The 19,472-nt window shown below is 48.6% G+C and overlaps 1 protein-coding gene across 9 annotated transcripts in view; it reads left to right on the plus strand.

Moving 5' to 3' along the window:
* The first annotated feature begins 6,948 nt into the window (after window positions 1–6,948).
* Window positions 6,949–19,472, plus strand: part of FGFR3 (fibroblast growth factor receptor 3) — a 68,834-nt gene continuing 56,310 nt past the window's right edge. For all 9 annotated transcript variants that reach the window (XM_081946747.1, XM_081946748.1, XM_081946749.1 and 6 more), the window contains exon 1: window positions 6,949–7,247. In XM_081946747.1, the coding sequence (XP_081802873.1) occupies window positions 7,076–7,247 (172 nt within the window). In that variant the 5' untranslated portion in view covers window positions 6,949–7,075. The remainder of the gene's footprint in view (window positions 7,248–19,472) is intronic.

The following is a 19,472-nucleotide window of genomic DNA, read 5'->3' on the forward strand; positions in this document are numbered from 1 at the left end:
GGCTTTTCTTGGAGGGCATCACAAAGGTGTGTTTTTCCAAGGAGGGGAGGGGCTTTGTGTGAGATCTGGGGGTTTGTGCTGCTGCTTCTTCACAGCAGCCTTGGAGGGATGGCGGGGGGGGGGGGGGCAGCCAGGGCCAGAACAGGCTAGATTTGGTCATCACTTAAAGCTTCTTTGATGGAGCCATTGTGCTGGAGGCAGTAAAGCTGTCACCAGTGGCTTCCATGCAAATCTTCCTTGCCTCGGCTCCCAGGCTGCTCCCTGCTCTCCGCTGTTTTTGTAGTCCTGAGAAACTGCTGCCACCTGACACTTAGGATGACCTGGGAGATTTGGGAGCTGAATGTCTGATTCATACAAACGGGGGCACCTCCTACTCCGCCCCTCCTGGACTGGAATGCAAGGCTTCCAAGGGGAGGAAAAAAGAGGCAGAAGGGAAAAGACATGCAGGGAGACATGGATCTGGGACTCCACATCCCTCCCTCTATCCCCCCCCCGTCTGGTTTCATTGGTATTCAGATATTGGCACCTGTCAGACGAGCTGGCAAAGGGAAGGGGGCCTGGCAGCCAGGAGGGGAAGTGTGTGGCTGTGCAGCAGAAGGCTGTAGCAACATGGCAGGGAGTGAATGAGAGTGGCCTGAACGGGGGATCCAAGGGAAGCCCCCCCCCCCCCGATGTAGGGAGATTCTCCGTCATCGAAGACTCGGCTGTTTTTCCCACACAAGTCAACTGGACTTTCTTGGCTTTTTCCTTGAGGACCTTTCGCTTCTCATCCAAGGAGCTTCTTCAGTTCTGACTGGATGGTGGAGGATGGAAGGATTGATACTCCATGCAGACAGCTGGTCCTTTGCATCCTTTGAGAGGGTCGTTGAGGCCACTTGGAGGTTTCTCCGGGTCCTCGGGGTCACTTGAGTGGTGGATGTGAGGAGCCTTCTTGGGCCGTGTTGTGGAGCTGGGCTTTCCCCTTCCCTCTTGAAGAGACCGGCAGGAGGCTGGGGGGTGGGGGCTGAGCCTGTGTCGTCTGCATCTCAGACTGAAGCGCAAGTGGTTCCTGGGGTCTGCAATGTTTTCTGGGAATCCGTTCACACTCACAGACCATCCGAAGGGTTAAGCTAAATGTCTACGGAGATTCTCCATCATCCAACCCATGCTTGTCCCAAATTTCCCCACAATCATTTTGCTCCACCCCCCCCCCCAAATCTCTGGTAGGTGATAGCATTAGTAGGTCCCACTATGAGTAGAGACTGGGGGGGGGGAACGTGGTGCAGAGACACCTCGGCCACTGGGCCGCTCCATTTTAGTTGGGAGGGGAGGTTGAGTTGGCACTATTCCCATTCTCTTTCTCATGCTGCCATGGTGCAATGAAGACAAGGAGAGGCAGGAAGTTTGGATGGTCAACTGGACAGCCACCAATTGATTTTTTTCACATCCATGACCAGAAGACAGAGACTGTGCCCCACCACCCTAAAAAGTCTGGGCCACTGTGTGCTTTAGGTGGCTTCCTCTGGATGTAGGCAAGGTATCTCCAAACGAGGGCTCCTTGGTGCTCTCTGAGCCTACTTGAATCCTTACAGATGTTTCATGACCCAAGTAGGCAACATAGTCACTGATGAGGTTACCTAGCTGGGTCATGAAACCTGCATGAAAACCACCAAGCTCAGAGAGCACCAAGGACCCCACAGTCCTCCTCCTCCTCCTCCTCCTCCTCGCAAACCCCACTCCTTTGCAGCACTGATGATGCTACCTAGTTTGCAAGAAAACAACCAAGCTCAGAAAATACCATGGACCCCCCAGTCCTCCTCCACCACCACCACCACCTCCTCTCCCCCCTCCCCCTCTGCACAAACCCCACTCTCTAGCACTGAAGATGTTTCCCTAGTTGGGTCAAAAAACATCTGCAAGAAAACAACCAAGCTCAGAGAGCACCAAGGGGCCCTCATTTCTGACGATGCTACCTGGTTGGATCATGAGATGTCTGCTAGAAAACCACCAAGCTCAAAGAGGCCCCGTCGTGTCTACCTCTATGTCCCGTAAACCCATGCTGGGCTTCCTGCTTGGGCAGGCGGCTACTGCGGTGGCTTAGAATTTTAGTTAATTACAGTTCTGCAGCCCAAGGAGCAAAGGAAGGGGACAAAGAGACAGGCGTTGGCTGTTTGGGGTGCTTGAAACCACCTGCCCCCCCCCAAAGGAGCAAAGGAAATCCTCATTTGCAGGATGAGCCCCGACTGGCTCTGCCCAGCGGGGTCCCCCCAAGCGCCATTGAGGGCAGCGACGGATGCTTATCCCAGCTGGAGCTTTTTCCTTCTGCTGTTTCAGCTGGGACTTCAGACACCCCAAGGGGGGACTTTATCGGGCCTCCCCCTCCCCACCCTTTGAATGAAGGTGTGATATGGCTCCTCCATCCCAGCCTCCTGCTCTTTAACCCACCCAGAATTACACAAGGGCACCCACCGGCCGGCTGCCCCCGCTCTCCTTTCTGGGCTGGGTCTTAGCAGGGGGACACCAAGACCCCAGAATCGTTTTTTTCCTGGGTGGGGGTGGGGGAATGGCTTCTTGGCGGAGGCCATAATCGACTTTTGGAAGTTATGTTTTCGTACAAGAAGATTAACCTTTGGATGTGTTTGTTCCGCTCGGCCGGCGACGTTTTCTCCCACTTAATCCCGCCGGCTGATACCTGAGCTGGAAAACTGCAACCCCCGGTAAGGATGCTCAGCTAGTAGCTGGGACTTGCATAAAAAGTCTGCACAGAGAGAACCCTTCGATCAGCCATCTGTCTGTGGGCGCTGGGGACGGGCTGGGCCCCTTCTTCCCACTCTTGAGGGAGAAGCCCTTTTCCCTGCCCCAACCCTGGAAGGTCTCTGTTGGGCTGAGGGTGAGGGTGAGGGTCAGGCTGGCATCAGAGCGGTGCAACTCCCCAACTCCAAAGCAGAAGTGGGTTGATCCCGTTTTGTGACCTTCTGGAAAGCCATTCACTTAACAACCGTGTTATTGACTTAACAACTGCAGTGATTCACTTAACAACTGTGGCGAGGAAGGTTGTAAAAAGGTTAACAACAGGTGTTTTGGCCTCCATTATGGTCGTAAGTCAAGGATTACCTGTCCGTGTAAATCAACAGTCAAAGGAAGCGTCTGAGCCTCAAAAGGGAAATTTTAAGGCCGCTTAATGAGAGAGAGGTGCTGCATTAAGACAAAGATGGAGGGCAGGCTACAAACATCACCAGAAAACATTTCTCCTTAATCTTATTTTGTGCCAACATTGGCTACAATCTCCTGATTCGTTCTCCATTCAAGCCACTTCAGAAGAATGTTAGGCAGCTGCATTAAAAAAGATCAAAGTATGCATTGCGCACAATACTCGTGAAACTTAAATCGTTAAGTAGTACTTTAGCTAATCACTTAATACATTATTGAATTATTTCACCCAGGAGATGGAGGCTGCCTGATCAGAGAATATCTCCTCCTCCGTTCCATTCCTTCTAGCACTGATGATGTTACCTAGATGGGTAATGAAATGTCTGCAAGAAAACAAATCATGTTTAGAGAGCACCAAGGATGGCTTCCTCCTCCCAACCCCCTTCCCCTTCTGAAACTGATGATGCCACCTAGTTTAGTGGTGAAAAGTCTGCTCGGAAGGAACCAAACTCAGAGAGCACCAAGCAACCGTTGTGATTCTGAACCATGGCTGAACAGGCGGCCGTAAGTTGAGGATTGCCTATATAGCAAAAGCTTCTCTTGCGTCATATCTCTGCATTCATCTACTGTTTCCATCAGAAAAGAAGGACCGCAACAAGTGTCAGGGAGGTGTTGATTTTTTTGAAATGTGAGCGATAAATAAAAATAAAATTTTGAAAGATTCCAGAACTCTGGAACTCTCCATTGTAAACCTCAGGTAGGCAAACAGAAAACAAAACTCAGAACAACAGGTTTGTATTCCCAAGAAAACGCATTATTTACCCATTTCAGCCCAAATGACGCTGGGGCAGGAAGGACGCAGCCTCTGGCTAAGAGCGTCACGGGGCAGCCCACAGACGGCCGCTTGTTCCAAAGGTCCTTGTTTACTTCTGCCCATTAGAGAAAGTTTTTGATTCCCAATATAACTTCCTATTAAATGTTCTCTTTCATTAGGAAACACAACATCTACTATAGGCTTCCAAAGGACATTTTCTCTCTTTTTTTTATCCCCCCCAAAAAGGATTCATTTATTCGATCTTCAACTTTTGCCCCGTGCTTTGCAATCATCCTTGGGACTGTTGGATTATTCATGAAAAACAAATTAGCCCTTGGTTGTGTTTGCTCTGCCTGTAAAACATTCGTTTACTTTCCTGCACAGCGACATCCACACACAGACAAAAAAATTAAAAACCACCAAGGAACAGCAAGGGTTACTATGCAGGAGAGTTTTAAAAGGCCATATGGAATCAGATCGTATCATAAAGCTCCATGAAGCGGTATATAAGTCTGCCCTTCCTTCCTTCCTTCCTTCCTTCCTTCCTTCCTTCCTTCCTCCATATCTATTTATCTATCATCTATCTATCATCTATCTATCATCTATCTATCTATCTATCTATCTATCTATCTATCTATCTATCTATCTATCTATCATCTATCTATCTATCTATCATCTATCATCTATCATCTATCATCTATCATCTATCTATATCTATCTATCTATCTATCTATCTATCATCTATCTATCTATCTATCATCTATCAATCTATCTATCTATCTATCTATCTATCTATCATCATCTATCATCTATCTATCAACTATCTATCTATCATCTATCTATCTATCATCTATCTATCATCTATATCTATCTATCTATCATCTATCTATCTATCTATCTATCTATCTATCATCTATCTATCTATCATCTATCTATCTATCTATCTATCTATCTATCTATCTATCTATCTATCATCTATCTATCTATCTATCATCTATCTATCTATCATCTATCTATCTACCTACCTCCATGCATTCAAGAATCCACATTCCACACATCCATCTATGCTCCTTCCTTCCTTCCTTCCTTCCTTCCTTCCTTCCTTCCCTCCCTCCCTCCCTCCCTCCCTCCCTCCCTCCCTCCCTTCCATTGCAGGCAAATTCAGTCCTTTGACAGCAGTTCGTTTCTGACAGGCTCAAGGTGGACTCAACTTTCCATCCTTCTGAGGTCGGTAACATTGTTTTTTATAGAGAAACAAATCCCTTTAGCAGGGATTCTGCTACCTGTGGGCATTTTTCTCAATCCCTGGTTTGCCCCTTGCCATCCCCCCCCCTCAATAAAGGAGAAACATTTGTCTCTTCCCTCTGACGGTCATTCCAGTCAGGAAGGTCAGAGGCTTCTGTTTTAAGATTAAATTCTGATAATCACTTCAGAAATCCACATTCCAGGAATATCTCCAGCAAGGCAGCTTCCCAAGGCCTCCCCTGGAATTCCTGATCCGAGGTCTTTTCCTACATGAATTCGCTCTAAGAAGAGGACCTTATTTCAGCCTCCTTGCAACTGCAGGGAAAGAGGGGAGAAGGGAGGCATTAAAAGCTGCTGAACCTTTCCATTCGGACCCCCTTCCCAGCCCCCCACCCAAGAGAAGCCCCAAAGCCCTGGGGAAACAAGATCACCTTTTTTTAAAAATAAAAAAGGATCTGCCCCAAAGGCAAATTCCTCGTGTGTCCAAGAAAGAATTCTAGTCCAAAAAAATAAAACTCCCAGCTTTCCCTCCTTGTTTAAACTCCTGGACTGGGAGCCTTTTATCCCCCCAGGGCTCCTCTTTCTCCGGAGTTTGCAAAGTTTTCTCTGGCAAGACAGGCCTCCCCCACCTCCCAAAAGGGGTTTCTCTGGGCTGCTTTTGAGACAGAGGAGAGACCCAATTTTGGGGCACAAAGGACCCCACCCTGCTCAGCCTCTTCTCCCGTCACAGCTGGGGCTCCGAAAGAGGGAGCCCATCCCAAAGAGGGACTCCCTGGTTAGAAGAATGGGACAGGTTTTCATTGGGGGGGGGCTGTTTCTCCCCAAATGGCCTGGCAGCCTCAGTCACTTTAGCTACTTATCAAGAAGGAAGGCATGGAGGCAGCTTTGGGGCCCTAAAGAAGCCAGGAGGAAGTCACCAAGGGTTGAGCTTGAGGACAGGGACACAGTCACCTGCCAACCGACTCCTTTTACCTGCATGGTGCCTCCCCCCACAGGTCTTTGGCCATGGGGTGGGCTTCTCTTGGACCCCATCCAAAAATGTGGGCGGAAATGTTGGATTGTTCTGATGGAGACTGCCTGCAGAGGGATGGGACATGCAGGACAACAGAGTTGGAAGGGACCTTGGAGGTCATCCAGTCCAACCTCCTGCTCAAGCAGGAGACTCTCTACCATTCCGGGCACATGTCCAGCCATGGTGGGAGGGAGGTTTCGGGGGGAGGGGATGGCTTGGGATGGATCCCACCAAGAGATGCCCCAAGGATTGGGGGGCTTTTACTGGCTTTGACAGGCGGAGGGGCAGCCAACCTCTTGCCCCCCTAGTGTCCCCCCCTCCGAGACCGCGCTCTGCCTGTGAAGGTGCGTCTAGCCCGGACCAGCCCAGCCGAACTCTGCCGCCCTTTTCCTAGCGGAGGGAGGCTGAAACCAGCCAGCAGCCCTCGGGTAGAACCGGCTGTCCAGCCCCCCCCCCATCTTCCTCCTCCTCCTCCTCCTCCCGCGGATGCTCCGCCCCGCAACTGCCCGCCGGCGCCCCGGCCGAGAGGCTGGCCTGCTCTCCGCTGCTGGGGGCCGCCCGCTGCCCCCTCCGGGCAAGACAGAGCGACGGACGGACCGCAGCAGCCCCGCCGGCGCTCTCCTCGCCCAGCCGCTTGGCCGGGAGGCGCGGGAGGCGGGGCCCGGGGGCGGGGCGGGGGGCGGGGGGCGGGGGGCGGGGCGGGGGCGTCCCGCCTACCTCGCGGGATCGCTGTGCGGGCAGGAGCGGAGCGGAGCCCAGGCGAGAAGGGCGAGCGGAGCGGCGCTTCGGTCGGGGCGCTGGGACGGGACGGCGGCGCGCGGGAGGCTGTGAGCGCCGGCCGGGGCGCGGGCGGAGGGCCAGCATGCACCTGGAGGATGGCTGAGGCCGGCCGGCCGAGCGCTTCCCCCGCGGGCCGGAGCGGAGGCGGCATGCGGGCACTTCGGGCCGCCCTGCGCTGCCTGCTCTTGCTGGCCGCCGTGCGCGGACGCCCGGCCCCCGCCTTGCCCGGGGACGGCCTGGCCGCCAGGGGAGCCCGGCAGCCCGCAGGTAAGCAGCCCCCGGGGGACGGTTGCCCCGCTGCCCTTCCCGAGGGAGCCCGCAAGGAGCCACCGCCTGGTGGCCGGGAAGGAGCCCGAGCGCCTCCCGGAGAAAGTTGGCGCTGGGCGAAGGGCCCGGGGGGGGGGGGGAGAGGCTCTCCCACTCGGGGCTCCTCCCGGACCCCGCGAAGGTCGGCCTGGCTGGTCGGGGACCCGCGCCCGGGCTCTGCTCCGGCTCCCTCCGGCCGAGGCGTTTGGCTGCGCGCTCTTGCCGGACACCTTCGCTGGAGAGACGGCGGGGAGCTCCGCGCTAAAAACCACCTGTATGGTCCGATCCTCCGCTGCAGAAAGAGCGACCCCCCCTTTGATAAATGGTCCCCCTGGGGCAGCGTTTGGGCTCCTTGCGAAGTGCTGCTGGGGGCACCGCAGTCGCCGGTTCTCCTTTGGGAGTCCGCCGGGTGACCGATTGGCAGAGGAGGAGTCGTATTTCCTCCGGGTATTGCGGGATTCAAACCCTGAGCAAATATTAGCCTGCCCAGCTCAGTCGCCTCTGCGCCGGAGTAGCAACCCAATGTGTGTCTCCTGCTCTGAAACTGGGAGCCGTGGCAGCCACCGGTTGGGTCTGAAAAGGGCTTTTTGTACTTGTGCAAAGTGAAAGGGTTTCACGGGGAAGCCGGCTGTCCTTCTCTTGTGGCGTCTTCCCCTTCAGAGGAGGCAGAAAAGAAGAGCTAAAGTTCGGTTTTAATTCTTGGGCTATTCAAAGCCTAGGAAAGGGGAACATTTGGGTGCTTTAAATTCCCCCACTGCCTTTGCTTGCCATAAAAGCAAGTGATAAATTAAAGCAATGGGAAACTCCAGATGGAAACCCATCAAAAGTTTCTTATGTTGAAAGAGACTTAAGGCCTTAGCCCTGGGTGAGCATCCTAGCAGTTGCATTTAATGTTCAGGGGAGAGTTATTGTCCTAAGGACTAGCGCTGGAATACCTCATTTTTGCCATGTAAAAATAAAAGAGTCCAGCTGAGTTTGCCTGCTTCTCCTGACAGTCATATTCAGCTTTTCAATTCGGTCTTTGAGAGAGAGAGAGAAAGATTCCAAGAGTTGCTCCTTGCATTACTTTAGATCTTTTAACTGTACATGTCTGAAACTAACTAAAGACGCTACCCAAGGAACACCAATATTTGGTTTCGCTGCTGTGTTGTGTGTAAACAAGCACAACTTATTTAGAAGAAAATGCGGTCAAAGCAGATACACAAAAGACCAATTTGTTGGGTGTGAGTAGGTACGGTCCCACCAAAATAAACAACAACAATTAGACTTAATTCCCCAAGACAAAACACTCTTAATTTGAGTGAATGTTGACGGCAGTTATCCCCAGCACCGGTGGATTTCATTAATCAGGCTGGCCAAACGTTTTAGGGTAGTGAAACTGGGCATCCAAGAGGCCATAAATGCTATAAATATACGAGGCATGATGTAAATCTTAGCTTTGTGAAAACCTTCTGCGGAACAGCTTGGACAAAGGAGACAGTTCAGCCCCAGACAGAGCACAAATGTTTACTTTTTCATCAGGACATTGGAGAGAAAGAGAGAAAGGCAAACAGGGCCTTTTCCAGGATGAAACAGGGGCCGGTCATTGGTCCATTCCGAAGGCGGGTTGGTTCAGCAGCTTTGCATTTCGCTGTCCAAGGCCTTATTTTGCAAAAAAAAAAAAAAGAAGAAGTTGGGAAGGTTACAACAGCTCCTGCCCTGTGCAGCCACTCAGCCGCACTGAAAGGAGCAATTCTGCAGGAATTTGCTCATAGGAGTACTAGCCATTAGTAAAGGTGGTGCAGATTCTAGCATCTTCCAGGGAGGGATTCCGCCGTGAGCGAGAAGGAGAGGCAGATGGCCGGGCCGTCCTTGAATATGGTCCAAACCGAAGCCTTTGGGGGCCTCCTCCGTGCGGAGCGTCTCCCCTCCTGCTCCTTTTCTCCCGGCTGCAGCAAAGACCATGTCAGTTTTATTTTTGTGAATGAAAGTAGAGAGGCAGGACAGAATTGGCCGTGTAGGTCATTCATGAGAGTGGCAGCGATGATTAGGGAGGTCACTGAACTCCTTTGCAGGCGGGAACATGTGGCCACTCTATTCAGCCGCCACAGAATAGACACGGAGATAAAAAAGCATTCAAATTTGCATTCGCATTCAGATAAAGATATAACTCGCTACGGTTGGTGCATGACAAGTAGCAGGCTAACTGCCTCACTGCAGACAGAGCCAGGGGGACTGGGAAGAGACCCACAAGGGGCTGAGTTCCAGTGGTGGCCCACTACGCTTGTTTTTAAAAAACCCCTAAGAAAAATTACTCTGCTTAGCATGGAATGGATCTCCCCCCCCCTCCATATTTACAGCTCTAAAACCGAAGGGCTGCTCGAGACAACTTGTTGCTAATGTGCAGTTGTAAACAAAAGATACCAGGGCACCAAAGAGAACGGATGATACTCGCCTGCACAGAGAGAAATTGTTTGCATCTTGTATTTATTTTAGCTGGGGATAATTGTGCCTACTTCCCAGGCTCTCTCTGGCTGGATTATACGACTTTGAAAAGCAATTAAAAATAGTATTTGCTCTTTTAAAATGTACAGCGCAATAATACAAAGTAACATTTCACAAGGGTTACAGCCAAAGAGAAAGAAATGGGGAAGAAGAATGAGAAATGGCTTAAACCAGAGAGGTTTGAGCAGAATTTGGATAGTAGCTTTTCATTTGTGGCTAACTGCAGTTCTTAAATCTAAAGCTCTAGTGATGAACTAATTAGGACTTGTTTGAAATAATGTCCGCCTGTTTAAATCACGGGCAAATCCACACGAGGTACATGGGAGGCACGGAGCATCTCCGAATCCAGCCGAGCTTCCTTAAGAGGCCTTTGCTTCTAATGAGTTTAGTTCATTTGTAAGGTTAGTCGACGTCTGGCAAATCTGAATAACAAAGTTAGAGGGGACCTTGGAGGTCTTCTAGTCCAACCCCTTGCTCAGGCAGGAAAGCCTGTGCCATTTTAGACAAATGGCTGTCCAGTCTCTTCTTAAAAGCCTTCAGTGATGGAGCACCCACAACTTCTGGAGGCAAGTTGTCAACGTGGTTAACTTCTGGTTAATTGTTCTGTCAAGAGATTTCTCCTTAGTTCCAGGTTGCTTCTCTCCTTGATTGGTTTCCATCCGTTGCTTCTTGTCCTGCCTTCTGGTGCTTTGGAGAATAGGCAGAGCCCCCTCCTCTTTCTGGCAGCCCCTGGTTCAAAATCACAAGTTTTGAATACGGATCCAGCAGGATAAATACTATGGCGGAGTGTGGCTCAAACCTTGATCAGTAGAATTGCTTTTGGTTTTGTGGGGGAACCGTCTTGGTGTGGGAGGTTACCTTTTGTAGGTAACTTCCATGCAGGATTTTTATAATGCTGTCATTCTGATCTGACATTGTCCCGGGGGGGGGGAGGGGGGTTGTGTGTGTTCTCTTCGCTCCCGATGCGTTCACGTGTCCTTTTAGTTTTTCTGCTTAGGAATCAGTGCGGAATGTTCCCTGACCTCCTCATGTGCGTTTTGTTAATGAGAACAATTGATCTGTAGTATAAACAAGAAAATTGTGATGACTGCTAAGGTTTTATTTATCTTGCTTGGCATCGCTTTCTTGTTTTAAACAGGATTATCCTGGCATTGTGATCAGGATCGTACCAGTTTTGAATCATGCTGCTGCGAAACGTGTGGCCCACAAGATTTCTTACCTTGCCAATTCTAATTGGGTTTTTTTGGGTGGGTGAGAAAAGTCTTCTTTCTTTTTCAAAACAACAACAATAACAACAACATTCAAGCCATTTCTATTTCTATTTCTGGTTCTCAGTGTTTCCCAGTCTGTAGTAGAAATAATCTTGTCATTCACGGGGAATGGAAAGAAAATATTTGGAACACATTTGGTATCATTTCATTAGTTGCAGTTCAGTTTCCTTCGCAGGAGTCCTTGTTCAATGAAACATTCTTTTGTTCGAAATAGTGGCACTTTTGTGCGACACAAATGTGAAATGGTGCGTTTTCAAACCCTTCAGCAGTTAGAATGTGGGAATCCAAGTATGAATCAGTGCCTGGTGTGGTTAAGAAAAAGTGTGGACTCCTTAGTGCTGTTTGAGTTTGACGGTTTTCTTGCAGACGTTTCATTACCCAACTAGGTAACGTCATCAGGGATCAACTCTTGAGTGTAAATGGCTTGTGTGAAGGTTCATGAAAGCCTCCGGTGATGAGACCTTGGTTCTTATGGGGAAAAAGGCTGAGAACTAGTAGGCTCTTCATTTCAGTCTCTGCCCCAGCTGTTGGGAGGATGTGGGACACTCCAGTGATTTAGAGCAGGAGTCTCCAACCTGGGCAACTTTTAAGACTTCTGGACTTCAACTCCCAGAATTCCTCAGCCAGCTTCGGGATGAAAAAGGGGGAAGCTTGCAGCATGACTGCCCAGGACGGATTTCGTAAGGTGGGTGAAGGACTGGATTCCGAAAGTATCTCTGCAAAGCAGATTAGAAGGCCCCAGGGCCAAGGTGGTGAACCAAAGTGGCACATGGAGCTGTTTCGCCTGGCATGCGCAGTGTCGGCCGTTCTTCTTGCGCAGGTGCCGGTGCCAGCCAGCCGTCCTTTGTGCTTGCGTCAGGGCTGGAAACCGGAAGAGCTGGACTTCCATTCTCCGGGGTGAGCATGTGCGCCGGCCAGCTGATTGGTGCATGCACATGCGTGGCAGCAACTGGAAGTTAATTTTTTTGGGGGGGGGCATGCCCCCTGGGCAACTCCTCTTCCTGATGGCGGCCCAGGCGAGCGCACACAAAGTGTTCCCTTTTCGACACTCAGTGCCCAAAAGGTTCCCCAGAGCTTGAAAGTTGTAAAAGGCTCAGAAACAGCAGAGCTGGAAAAAAGGAAAAGTTTAAAACAATTGATCGGGGGGGAAAAAAACAAGACTCTGTGTGTATTACGAAAATGTTTTTGAAAAAAGCTTCCCCTCACACACGCACACCCCAGGTTCATTGAAGATGCTGCTGCTGCTTTCCTGAGCTGCCCTTGGGAATTGTACATCAGGGTCAAGAGAACCCCCCAAAGGGAGAGAGAAGAGCAAAGAGAGGAAGGAAGGCTGAGCTCTTAGCTTAAAAGGCCTCTTGTGTTAGGACGGCAGTTGGGCATTTATTAGCTTTGGCCTCGTTTTATGACTGTAGGGGAGACTGCCCATCATTTTGTGTTATGATAGTCTTTACGACAGGTCACCCGTGTGAGTGATGCGGCTTTAAAACCTTTCTTTGCGCCAGTCATTAAGTAAACATTGCAGTTGTGAACGTGGAGGTCATTAAGCAAGTACGGCGATCGTTAACCAAATGCAATGGTTTGCTAGGGGTGGAAAATGGAAAGTAAATGTCCGTTTTCAGCAAAAGTGTCAGAAAATGCAGTCATGTGATTTCAGGATGCTGCAACCAGCTGTAAATGTTGCCAAAGGTTCAACACGTGGTCATGTGACTGTAATCATGTGACCACATGTTGGGCACTTAGCATCGGAAATGGGTCGTAAGTACCTGCAGGGAGATCCGTCACTAAGCAAGCAGTTGTAAGCCAAGGACTGGCTGTATATTAGGTTTCTCCATGTGTTCCAGTAGAAATCATATTAGAAAACAACTCTTATGAATTGTCTTATTGCACATTTGGTTTTTTGGCATCTTTGTAGAAAACTTTTAAAGTTGGTCACAGTTTGTTGCTCTTCAGCATGAAAAACTGGACTTCCCAGTTTGCTTCCTCAGTTTCTTCCCCTTCTTTTTGCACTTCTTTTAGACTATAAAATCGTGCACCGTACTTTTTATTGACTTCATGTAATGTTAGCAAATGTAACCGCAAATAGTGCCTTTGAGTTATATCTGATAAATGATATTTAATCTCTTCACACAGAGTAGGTTAAAAATTCACCTTCATCATCTATCGCTTGGTCCAAATTTTCAGTGTTGAGTTGGCTTAACCAGCACCTCAAAAAAGGCCATAAAATTGTGTCAGTCATGTGGTTAGGTTTTATTACACTCATACTATAAAGCGAGGACTACTTGTAGCTGAAGATTTTACTACTGGTAGGATAGTCATGGCACATGGTTCCACCTCTGTAATGAATAGTATTGGATGAGGAGGCACCTTCTCAAACAACATCTGATCTCAGTTTGATTTCTAGCTTAGCTACTTATGGTGAAGAATAGAGTAGAGTAGAGTAGAACAGAACAGAACATTTTATTAGCCAAGTGTGATTGGACACACAAGGAATTTGTGTCTCTGGTGCATAGCTCCAGGCATCTGTCTGGGTAACTGGAGTCCCTGTTGGTCAGCCCTTCTTCTCAATCCTTCTTCTCTGACTTCTCAACCTCTGTAATTTTAAGATGTGTGGACTGACTTCAAGCGCCCTGCTAGGCACTCTGGGCAACTTTATTCAAATTTCCTGCCCCTTGGATGCCATTGGATCCTAAAAGAAGCCATATCTGAGGTCTGATCTGGTCTAATTTTATGGAGTTGCTTTCAGTTGTGGCTTAAGAATGTGAGCAAGATGCATGGAAGGATTTGCCCAACCATTTAATTTAACCCGACCCTAGTATTTAATCCTGAAAAGTGCCCTATTATTTCTTCTTAATGAAAGGCAATATATAAAACCAGGGAACAAAATCATACGATGCAGCTAGGAGTCCCAACAGCTTTGAGGATGGAATAGTGGAAAATATGTCCTCTTATTCTTAACTCGACATCCAACTCTTTCCATGAGGGAATTTGTCCTGGTTTTCGCCCCAAATCCTGGACGTTTGGTCGGCTGCAGGAATGACTTCAGGATCCGTTGTATGTTAGATCAGGCACCAAGATTCAATTCCATCTGAACCGATAACGGTTTTAATCAGAGGCCTTGGTAAGGACACGTCAAAAGGCCTGCAGTTTTCCCCTCGCCTGTCAGAATAGGAAGAAAGGGGAAATAGTCCATAGTAACCTTGCAATGCTTTGCGTGGTTATTTCAGGAGTTTCCTTCACGGCTTTTAGGTAATATTTCCCATTTTATAGCAAGGGAAGACATTGTCACCTTCTTTGATTACCTGCCAAGGAGCCAATAAATCACTTGTAATGAACTAATGCAAAAAAAAAAAAAGAGAGATGCTTTTCCAGTCAAAAAGAATTCCAAGGCTGGGAAAGGAACTTATCAGCTTTTGGTTTCTGAGCTGGCAAACTTGTGGGTGTAACACACACACCTTGTGTGGCACAACACAAAGAAAAAAAAACCCGAGAAGAGATTGTGTAGCTGGTGTTGTTGTTTCTCTGTGTATAAAACACAAGGATAGTAAGAGTACCAATACAGGCGGACTTCAACTTAACAACAGCTCATTTAGTGACCGTTCAAAGTGACAACGGTGCAGAAGAAAGTGACTTACGACCATTTTGCACACTTATGACCGTTGTGGAAGCCCTGTGGTGACATGATCAAAATCTGGAGGCTTTGCCACAGACTCGTATTTTTGAGAGTTTTTTTTTAAAAGGGTACGGCAGGAGTCAGCCAGGGGGATCACCGAGGTGCCTTTGGTGTCCGTGAAAGGAATTTTTTCGGGCGGTATTACCTTATTCGTGGGAGGCAATCAGGGGAGGCTCCTTTCTTGTCCCTTCCGCCATTTATCTGCTCATGGGAATTGAGCCCCCAACCTCAGTGGTGTGCAGCCCAGCCCTAACCATGGGAGCCACCGCGGCCCCTCGACAGTTGCAGGGCCCGGGGTCACATGATTACTTTTGGCGCCCTTCTGACAAGCAAAGTCAACGAAGACCCCAGATTCACTTCACAGCCGTGTTACTAATTTAACAACCACAGGGATTCGCTTAACAACTGTTGCACAAAATGAGGCAACAGATATTTCACTTAGCCACAAATATTTTGGGCTCAATTGTGCTCGTAGGTTGAGGAATACCGTTATCAATTTAAGGATAAGCGTCTTATCTGGGTCTCACGTGTACAGAGGCAAATATCGGACAGAGCCAGACGGAGACGAAGAGTGGAAGGGAAACAGAAAATGACGGGGAAAGTGGCTTGTGAGTAATTCCATAGGAGACAAAGGCGGTTTGCTGACGTGTTGAGAGAGATCCTGCCTGCTCCGCTGGGGCTGTGTTGAAAGCAAACTTGGCAACAGAGGTCCTCTCCTTCTCCACGGCTTGGATTCGGTGGAGCTGAATGTCAGCCACCAACTGAGAAACTCCCCCCCCCCATTTAAATGTATTCCTCTCTGACGGGGGATATACTCTTCTATGGTGCCAAGAAAGGAACGTTCTTCAAACCCACTTTGTATTTTGGTCTTCGTGATTGACACTCGGCGAAGGCTGTTGTTGAAAAGCCTTCGCTGTTGGGTGCTTCTCAAACGTTCTCAACTTTAGCAACTTAAGAGCTTTAACTCTGCAAGACGAAACGGGAAGAAGATCATTCAAGAGAGAAGCAACCTTGCGCCAAGGAGGAATTTCCTGATAGTCGGAACAATCGATCAGTGGAACTAGCTGCCTCCTGAAGTTGTGGGCGCTCCATGACTGGAGGTTTTTAAGAAGAGCCTGGACAGCTACTTGTCCTGAATGGCATAGGGGGCCTCCTGCCTGCGCATGGGGTTGGACTAGAAGGCCTCCGAGGTCCCTGCCAACCCCATGTTCTAAGATGTATGGACATCAGCTTAGGCCGGCTGGAGAATTTTGAGAGCTAAAGTCTCTCTTAAAAGTTGACACGGCTGAGAATCAGAATTATAAACCATAATGTACCTCCAGGGTAGTATCTCCAACGTAGCTGTCCCCGTAATGGCAATGCATTTTATGTACTCCCTTGGCTACAAATCATTTACGCAAATAGAAAGGCAAGCTCTTAAGTGCAACATAAAGAGCTCTGGCGTTTGATTTCAGACTCTCTACTCCACTGAATAGAGGCAGCATATTACAATACCTGCTGCAGAATTGTTTGGGTTTACTCTGGAGAAATAACCTAGATAAATACCAGGGCAGATCATCTCACACAATATTGCCCAGAAATAAATACCTTGGTCAATAGCAACCTTGGAAACCTGCTCTCTGGGTTGTTGTGCTGTTTTGTGTTTTGCATTCAGGCAAATGCTGAGAAGGAAATGGAGAGGAAGAAATTAATTAATTCTGCCTGAATTAAGTTCTGGTAGAAGAATGAGAGATGGAAAGAGTGCAACCTTCTCCCGTGGCTCTCTAAGAGGCCGTGGTTATTGATACATCGGCTACCACTTATGCCCATGTCCTTTCTTTCCCCCAGCTTTGTTCAGGGAAAGCTCAAGGCTCCACTTCAGGTTTCCCTAGATATTGCCATCCCCTCTTAGTTGGAGGAGCGAGTTGATTCAGTCTCTTTCAGTCTGAATCAACCTTTTGAAGTGTTGCACAGATACAAATCTTTGTTCTGAGCATTGTGTTCGAGCCGCAGTGGATTTAATCATCTGATTTTGATTGTCACTCAGTAAACTGTTGGTATCTCTAGTAGGTTTGGCCATTGGAGGTGATGAAACATAGTATGAGATTTTCTTGATAACTTACCTGTGTTGAGTATATGCCTACTTGATGATCTGGCTGCAGCCTATTGACCTTCCTTGGTTCCCTACCTATTTTATGTTTCTTCAGACTAATGTTTGTCTCCCTCCCCTTTCTACAGTAGATAACGGGGGCAACTTTGTTCAAAGGTTCAGGTTGAAAGTTCAGGGGGCATTTGCTCTGCTTTGGTAAATTTCACTGTAATTTAGCAGTGGGAATCCAAGCTGCCTCCCGTGCTTGTTCAAATCGTTTCCCCAAACTGCAACTCCCGCTTGCAAGGAGGGTGAGAACATTTCTAGCCACGGTTGACGTGGGCAAGGGCAGGTCCTTAGGAGAAACTGGCAAAGCTTCCAGAAGCCGATGGAGACTCTGTTCTGAAGCCTTTCACTGCAGTGTGTTTGCAAAGAAGAAGTAGTTCCTTCAAGAGAGCAGGTCAAGGACTCTCGGCTCTGCCAATTTGGCCCCATGGCAACCAGGAAGGAGAGGAAGCTTCCCCAGAAAAGGTGTGGGCTTGGAGTGGGGGGGGGGATTCAGGAGAGCTCTGAGGAATAATAGTCAGCATAGGACTTAAAGGAAGTGAAAGGGAGGAGTAGAGGTCACAAAACGTAGTTCAGGTACGAGAGACCTCACTTTATTTGGTTGCCTTAATTCCCTCTTTCTTTTCACCCATTTCCCCCCACCTCCCTCCTCCTGCTTGGGGAGTGGGCCTTTGGGAGAGTGCCTCCAGAAGCTACGCTTGTAAGAAGGATGTATTTAGTTGTTTTAGGAATACAGAGATTTAGGTGATGCTAATCCATTCTTAACACTTAAAAAACACCTACAAGATGAAGGGGACTTTAAGCTCTTGTGAAACATGATGCAGAGTCTGGAAATAAGAAATTGGGCTTAGAAAAATATTTTTTTGGGGGGGGGGGGGGGATGGTCAATCCTTTCACAGTACTGAAAACAGAAATATAGCTCCAGTGTCCTGTAATCCACTCAGATGGATCGAAGTGTACAGATAGTTTTCAATGTATAACTGGCTGTTTAAGGATATTTGGTTGCTTAGAGACGATTCAAAGTTATGACGGACTTCCCCATAACTTGAGGAAGTCCGTCATATGACCCAGATGGGGAATTTTGATGACCGTTTAATGATCAGTATAACTTATGACTAATTCTGGGCTCACGGTTGTACGTTGAGGGCTACCAAGAACCTGGGCCCCCAACCAATTTTCCTCTTGGCCTCTGTAGAGTGAATGTGACCCCTCTTCAAATGACATTGGTTCAATCTGGGTCAGATTTTGTCTCAAAGCTAAGCGTAACGATCGGATATGACTGATTATGGGTTTGTTGTTATAATCCAGGCATAAAGGTAGAGGAAGAATACATAAATATAATGCCAAGCCATGTTCCTGGGCTTTTATGAACCTCACCTTACACAGATGCAAAATTCTCATTCCCAGAGATCCCCAGTCTTTTTCCCCATGTCACTTTACTGATCATCGCCCACCGCTGGATACCATGCAAAAGATGCCTAAAATCCTCGATCAGAATTTAGGCAGGGCCCCGGCAGTTCTGTTTATGGTTTTGTTCTTCCAGAGAAAACGTTGGAGACTCAGAATTTGAGAAAACCGGGCCGTTTTAATGCCCCTGTTGTGGTGCATCTCACCTCCTTTTGAACCTCTTGCTTTCTCTCTGCAGAGTTGCTTGCACTGTGTTTTGTGACTGCCTCGGTGTGGAGCTGTGGCCGCAGGGAGCGAGTTTGATATTCAATGTAATTGACTGTTGCAAGGTTGCCTTTGGTCACCAGGACAGCAAAGAGGAATGTGGGAGAAGGGAAGAGCTAAACCTTGGGCAAACTTAGTTGTTTAAGGAGGAAAGTCACCTGATTGAACCTGCCTGCTTTCTCTCCCTCCCTCTGGAGGGAAGGGAAGGAAGGGGGTTTTCTTTCCTGCAGGTTTAACCCAGGCACGTCCTCCCTTTACGACCAGTTGCTTAGCAATCATACGACAGATCTACTTGGGGTTCTGATGGTTGGGCCCAAACCCAGCCCGACCCCTGCAGACGCAGGGCGTCCCTTGGTCACTCAGCAACATTTGAACAAAAGTTACTGCCATTTGCAGCACCCACATCAAAACCCGGCATTTATTTCCATTTTTTATTTTATTTTATAAAACGGCCCCACGGAGAGCCACAGCCTCGCTTAACAACTGCAGCGTTTGCTTAACAACCACTGCAAAAAAAGAGAAAAGGTTGTAAAATCGGGTCAGTCCCGTGGGTGCCTTGATTTACGACTGTCATGAGTTATGGGCAGGCTCCATAAGGGTCGTAATTCAAGGACACTGGCTGTGGAGGCCCAAACCAGTTCTTCAAAAGTCAAGAGACGACGTCCACTTAACTTGGCTTTCTGGCCTTGTGAAATTGTGCTTTGTATGGAAAAAGTGGGGGACCCTTAAGAGAACCGGTGACGGCCTTCACAGCTATTGGATCCCATTGCCCTTTTTCTCTATGATTCAGGGGTTTTTCTACCTCCTGCTTTTTCAGGAGAGAAGAAATGAGGTGAGGGTAGAAGAAGAACAGGACTCCTTCCTCTTGTACAGCACAGGCAGTCCTCAAGTTACAACCACAATTGAGCCCAAAGGGGGTAGATTTCTGCCACCATCACTACTGGCTCGGTGCCCGA

The sequence above is a fragment of the Natrix helvetica genome, assembly GCF_964273705.1.
Source record: "Natrix helvetica genome assembly, chromosome: 3".
Lineage (NCBI taxonomy): Eukaryota > Metazoa > Chordata > Lepidosauria > Squamata > Natricidae > Natrix > Natrix helvetica.